This window comes from Guillardia theta (genome assembly GCF_000315625.1).
Source record: "Guillardia theta CCMP2712 unplaced genomic scaffold GUITHscaffold_3, whole genome shotgun sequence".
Lineage (NCBI taxonomy): Eukaryota > Cryptophyceae > Pyrenomonadales > Geminigeraceae > Guillardia > Guillardia theta.
In genome coordinates, this window is record NW_005434671.1 from 1,032,083 (window position 1) to 1,038,499 (window position 6,417).

The following is a 6,417-nucleotide window of genomic DNA, read 5'->3' on the forward strand; positions in this document are numbered from 1 at the left end:
GAGGAGGAGGAGGAGGAGGAGGTGGTGGTGGTGGTGGTGGTGGTGGTGGTGGTGGTGGTGGTGGAAGCAAAGATGATGACGTCGACAACGACAACCCTTGTCATGAGATTTCTTGCTACGAAGAAGCAGGATCCTGAACGTCTATCATCTTCCTATCCCATCCCACCTCCTCACCGGAAAGACTCTCGTGCCCTCAGAGTGCAGCGTGTGTTTGAGCAGGCAGGGCAAGAGGAGGCAGTGCGGCAACTGATTTCACTGACAAGAACCAGCAGCAAGAGACCACATCTCGACAAGTTACATGTACATCTCAGAATCCTTCACTTGTCCCTGGACAAGCTCGAAAAAAATCGTGCGGGAAATTTCTTCTTCATGCTACTGAAGGCTTTCCCATACCCACCGCAGGCGCTGCTGCGAGAACCTCGAGCGCCTCCCCCTGCCGATCGAGCGCGCGGAAGGCAGTGGCAGCGATGTGCTTGGCCTGCGGGAGGATCAGGAGGGGAAGAGGATTGAGAGAAGGGGGGGAGCAGAGAAGAAGGTAAGGAAGGGGGGGGGGGGGGGCAGGTCTGTGAAGGGAGGAAGAAGGAGAGGGAGAGATCGGAGCGAGTCTCAAGATTTCTCCTTACCTGCAGCCCAGCAAAGTCGTACTGCTGCTTCTGCCCACCAGCCTCCACGAACTGATCCGGGAGGACCATGACGCGGAGGCGACACTTGCCCGAGTCCAGCAGACCCTCGTTGGTGAGAAAGTGGTTGACGTGGTCTCCGAAGCCCCCGACGGCTCCTTCCTCCACCGTGATGAGGACGTCGTGCTCTTCGACGAGGCTCCTGCAGGAAGGTGAGGGAGGAGCGAAGGGGAGTGGGAGCGCGAGGAGAAGGGGAGGGAGAAGGGGAGGGGAGTCGGAGGGAACAGGAGGTGCTAGAGAAAGGGATGCCGGATGTATGGAGAGGCAGCCCGAGCAAGGAACAACAAAGATGTCGGAGAAATGGGGCAAGGATGGAGAGCAGGAGGAATGGAGGAGGCGGGAAGAAGGAGGAGAGGGAGGAGAGGGAGGAGAGGAAGGAGAAGGGGGCGGTGTGTGTAGGGGGGGACTGACCGGATGAGCTCCTTGTCGAGTGGCTTCATGTAACGAGCGTCAGCGATGGTGACGCCGATACCGTTTCCTTCCTGCTGGATCATACGAAGAGCTCGCACGGCCTCGCACAGCCTCGTGCCGAGGGAGAGGATGGCGACCTTGGTCTTGGCCTCCGGATCCGCCCTCCTGATCATCCTTCCTTCTCCCACGGGTAGGGCGCTGACCTCGGAGGGGAGAGGAGTTGACTTGAGATTGTACCCGAAGAGCTTGTTGAGCCCCTCGGCCCCGAAGCCGTTCCCGCGCGGGTAGCGGACGACGCTGGGCTTGTCATCGATAGCATGTGCAGTCTTGACCATCCTCATGAGCTCGATCTCGTCTGCCGGCGCCATGATAACGATGTTGGGGAGGGTCCCCAGGTACGCCAGGTCGAAGCAGCCGTGATGGGTTGGCCCGTCGTTGCCGACGAGACCCGCACGGTCGACCATGAAGCGAACCGGGAGAGACTGAATGATGCAGTCGTGAATGACCTGGTCGTACCTAGAGCCCGAGTGAGAGGAGGAAGAAGAAGGAGAGGGAGAAAGATGCGAGGTCAGGAAGATGTTGAACTTGAGGAGAAGGGTGGAGGGCGATGGGGAGGATGGGATAGGAGGGAGGAGGAGGAGGAGGACGATGGAGGAGGAGGAGGAGGAGCCTTACCCTCTCTGGAGGAAGGTGGAGTAAATGGCACAGAAGGGCTTCAGGCCATCCACTGCCATGCCGGCAGCGAAAGTCACCGCGTGCTGCTCGGCGATGCCGACGTCGAACGTTCGCTTGGGAAAGATCTTTCCGAACTTGTCCAGCCCCGTCCCTCCCGGCATGGCCGCGGTGATGCCGCAGACCGTCGGGTCCTGTCGCGCGAGCTCGACGAGGGTGTCGGCGAAGACAGACGTGTAGGAGGGAGGGCCGCTCTTGGGTTTCTTCTGCTTCCCGGTCGCAATGTCGAACTGAGCCACCCCGTGCATTTTGTCCGAGGCCTTGAGGGCGGGCAGGTAGCCGTAGCCCTTCTCAGTCTTCACGTGCAGCAGCACAGGCTTCTTCGACTCCGAATCCCTCAAGTTCTCAAGGATGGGGATCAGGTTCTCCAGGTCGTGACCGTCGATGGGACCCAGGTAGTAGAACCCCAGCTCCTCGAACAAGACTGCCCCCTCCTCCCCTGACACGAAGCCGCGGCCGAACTCGTCGATCTTCCTGGTGATCTTCTGCAGGTCCTCGGGCAGCAGCTTCGTCAGCGTCTTGGCCACACTCCTAGCGTCCTGGAAGGGGCGAGACGAGAGGATTCTGCTGGTAGAGCCGGACAGGGCACCTGCTGGTACAACTCCGGCGGCCGAGGGAGTCCCAGTGGGGAGGGAGACCTGGCCGTTCTCGTTGAGGATGACGATCATCCTCTGGTTGAGGTAGCCAGCACAATTCATGGCCTCGTACGCCATCCCCCCCGTGATGGCTCCATCCCCGATCACCGCGATGCAGTTGTTCACGGGCTTCCCCGTCAGGTCCTTGGCGACGCTCATGCCAAGGGCTGCGCTGATGGAGGTGGACGAGTGCCCAGCTCCGAAGCAGTCGAACTCAGACTCCTTCCTCTTGGTGAAGCCCGACAGCCCTCCCCACTGCCTCAGGGTGCTGAACCTTGACCTCCTCCCGGTCAGCATCTTGTGCGGGTAGCACTGGTGGGCGACGTCCCACACGATCCTATCCTCGGGAGCGTTGAACACGTAGTGAAGGGCAACCGTGAGCTCCGTAACGCCAAGGGAGGAGGAGAGATGTCCTCCAGTCTTGGATACAGACTCGATCACCTCCCACCTCAACTCGTACGCCAGCTGCTTCAGCTCGGCCATGCTCAGCTTCTTCATGTCAGAGGGGAAGTTGACTGAGTCCAGCACGGGCTTCGGCTTCGCGACATAGTCGCTCGTCACCTCCATCGTCGGCCCAACCTTGGCGCAGGTTCGCGGGGCATGGCGGCTGCGACCGAAGACCATCGGCCGGTGGGCGGCGATGCGACCATGGGTGTGCAGTTGAGGGACGATGGAGAAAGAGATAACAGTTTCCACTCCTAGCAGAGCAAAGCAGATGGCTGCACACAAAGGTGCGCCGTAGGACCTCCGCATGTTGCCAAGACCTGCAGGAAACTGGTGGTCACTGGAGAGCAAGCAGGTTGTGAAAGTTCTCACTACGCCGTTCCCTCTTCCCTTCCTCGCTGTCCCCTCCTCCCTCCCTCCCTCTGTCTTTGTCTCCCTATCCCTATACCTCTCCCTAAAGCTGAAACTTCCTAAAAGCATCTCATCACAACCAGGGGAACTAAATACTTGCGGTCTCAGAGACTACCTCACATTCTCTCTTCACGCGTCATCCTCCAACATGTTGCAGCACCTCCAATCACAATCTTCACGAGCAGATACCGAACTCTGTCTATGCTCTTGTTATTTTCCACTACAGTTCTACCACACAAAGTCTTTGCTTCTTGCTTGCCACTCCTGCCTCTCCTTCCCAAGGGTAAATCGTCCTCCCTCCTTGGCCAGGAGGCGCAAACAGCGCTCCTCCCTCAAAACTTGGCTCTTCACGCCGCGAGACGAGGTCCAACACGGAACCATGATCTCCTCCTCATCCTGATCTCTCCTCCTGCATCCTCCCTCCCCCCTCCTCCCCCCTCTCCCTCTCCTCGCCTCACCTGTCTTCCGCTTCCTTGTCGTCCTCCTTTGGCCAGAGCGGCCTCCTCTCCCGCTCCCTCCAGGGGTCCCCCCCTCCTTATAAGTTCTTTACCACCCGTTGAGCTAAAAACACTTATATCCATCACCGGTTACATCCGTTACTTGACCTGCCAGCCCGGCTCAGTCGGTGGCCCAGTGGCCCCGCCGGTGTCACTCAGGCTCACCGGGGTTAAGCCTGACGAACTCAGCCGTTGCCAGTCACTTTCCACTACTGCGGGGGCATGTCACTGGCTACTCGGAGGAAGGCGGTCGAATCCACCCGGGCTGAATCACCGGCGCAGCCTTGCAATTCAAGCAGCGTGGACCGCCGGTACTCAGGCGGCTGAGTAGCTGCGGCCCGCCGTCCGACCGCGGAGCGGCTGACGCCCGGCAAGCAGTGACCAAGCCTGACAACTAGCCAGAGAATAATTGAAAAAACAATCTTTCAAACCTCATTCAAAACACTTTTAAATACACTTGAGGGTCAAACCGAAAAAGATTTGGAAAACTTGAGTGAAAGAATCTGAGGCAGGCTTGCATTTACAGCTGAATTGCCAGCGAGCCAAGCTTCAACCATACAAAACTCTTGGATCTGTTTTTCAAATATTTGCCCCAACCTGCCAAAATTCTTAAAAACATTTTGTTGCATCCCGTAAGAATTTCAAAAACGATCATTTTTAAAAAGTTCTGCAACTCAGTCGACATTGTCGAGTAAACTATTTGGTACTAAAATGGGTGAAACTTTGCGGGGGGTGGGTAGGCGGTATTGCAGCCTTCCTGCCGGCTGCTAACCACCACCGCGATAGAGGCGGGTTGTTACAAGTCTCAGACGGCCCTCGCCTCACCACCCCTCCATTCTCCATTCCACGGTAGGGTGACCACCACCCGGCGCTCAGCCGGCGATACCGGCGGGCCTGGCGAGTAAGTGTCAGTGTCGGTCTTTATATGTCCCGCCTCATCCCCCCGCACCCAGTCCCCGGCCTCCTGCTATCTGTCCTGCTATGCGGAGAGCTATGCGGACACGAGGGAAAGAAGCAGCGTGACAGAGGGCAGGACGAGGATGGAGGGAGGGGGAGAGAGACAGAGACAGAAGAGTTGAAGGAAGATCGACATCAAGTAGAGGTGATGGAGGACAGGGGATGGTAGGTTAGGATAGGAGCAATCAAGTTTCAGAAGCATCGAACGTTCTTGCCTTCTTCTGACGTTGGTCATGCAGTCATGAAGGCTCAGCAGCAGTTGCGAGCTCTCGTCGTCGCCATGACAGTCTTGGACGTCTCTGCGTTCATGCGAGGGATGCTCTCCCCATCCTGGAGCACGGGCAGAGCTGCATTGATCAGCAGCAAGCAGTCCCTTCCTTCGACGCCAGTCTCCCTCCTCCAGCTCAACATGGTGGCAGCCAGCCCCAAGTCCTCCATGCAGAGCTCTACCGCCAAGGCGCTCAAGAAGGCGTCTGGAGCTCTCACGGTGAGCGTGACATTGGACGAGAAGGTAGGAGGAAAGAAACCGACGGAAGTCGAAATCCTCTCCTCCATCCTCCGACGATCTAAGATCGCGAGCCTCTTCGTCCCCCAAGAACTCGTGAGGATGTTCGCAGAGGAGCAGAAGACCGCTAAGGGGAACTTCCCCGGCCCTTGTCCTCTCGTGCTCAGGGAAGTTGTGTCGGACGCTGAACACATCGAGCTTGCTGCCTCCAATGGGGCCTCTGCCGTGATCGTGCGGGCAGGGCACGCCGACGCTTCCTCGCTGTGCGAGCAGGCGAAGAAGAAGGGGCTGAGTGTGATCTGGGAGGTTGAAAGCGCAGAGGAGATGAAGAGCTGCGAGGAGAAGGGAGAGAACATGCTGCTCGTGGACGAGAAGAACGCGGACATTCTGAGCGGGGCGAGCAAGACCAGCGTCATCATCGGAAGGGTCTCGGCGATGCAGGCGCAGAACGAGGAGGTGAAGAAGAGCAGAGACATGCAGAGCAAAGGATGCTGCGCTATCGTGCTGGAAGATGCGGTAGTGGGGGACGGAGAAGACCTGCCCTACGTGCGATGGGCCATGGAGGCGATCCTCAGCAAGGCGAGCACTGAGTTCAAGATCACAGGAATGACGGTGAGAAGGAGGAAGAGGAAGGAGGAGGATGAGGAAAAAGGAGGAGGAGGAAGGAGGAGGAGGAAGGAGGAGGAGGAAGGAGGAGGAGGAGGCGGAGGAGGAGGAGGAGGAGGAGGAAGAGGAGGAGATTGGTAAGGAAGCCGAGGGAAAGGGCAGGGGTTATATGAGGAGGATAGCATGAATGCGAAGGAGATTGAATCATTAACGAAAGAGAATCGAGGATTGGGGAATGGGAGAGAGCGGAGAAGGGCGAGGAGGAGGAACAGGAGGAGAAGGAGGACGGTGACTGGACATGTGCAGGGTCACGTTAACGGACACTATGGCACTGGGACGTTTGAGCGATCGGACAAGCAGATGGAATGGAAGAGAAAACAAGCCTAAGGCTCCTCCTCACTCCTCACTCCTCCTCCATCGTTTTCCTTCCTCCATCTCCTTCCTGCCCTCCTATGCTACGCCCCTCCCCTTCCTCAGCTCAGGGCGTTTTTCTTTAGTGAGATTTTGCAAACAGTCAGCGGCTGAATTTCTGCTCCTTC

The 6,417-nt window shown here is 57.9% G+C and overlaps 2 protein-coding genes across 2 annotated transcripts; one reads left to right on the plus strand and one right to left on the minus strand.

Annotated features, from left to right (window-relative positions):
- Positions 1-235: 235 nt before the first annotated feature.
- Positions 236-3,813, minus strand: GUITHDRAFT_84075 (1-deoxy-D-xylulose 5-phosphate synthase). Its single transcript, XM_005841508.1, has 5 exons — positions 3,772-3,813; positions 1,767-3,222; positions 1,092-1,607; positions 624-822; positions 236-478 (listed from the first exon to the last, which is right to left on the minus strand). Exons 2-5 carry the CDS (start codon positions 3,209-3,211, stop codon positions 368-370), a joined length of 2,271 nt encoding a protein of 756 aa, XP_005841565.1. The 5' UTR covers positions 3,212-3,222; positions 3,772-3,813; the 3' UTR covers positions 236-367.
- A 1,390-nt stretch (positions 3,814-5,203) lies between these two features.
- Positions 5,204-6,265, plus strand: GUITHDRAFT_63469 (hypothetical protein; the record flags this gene model as incomplete). The annotated part of the gene is made up of 2 exons (XM_005841509.1): positions 5,204-5,884; positions 6,185-6,265. 2 exons carry the CDS (start codon positions 5,204-5,206, stop codon positions 6,263-6,265), a joined length of 762 nt encoding a protein of 253 aa, XP_005841566.1.
- Positions 6,266-6,417: the final 152 nt, after the last annotated feature.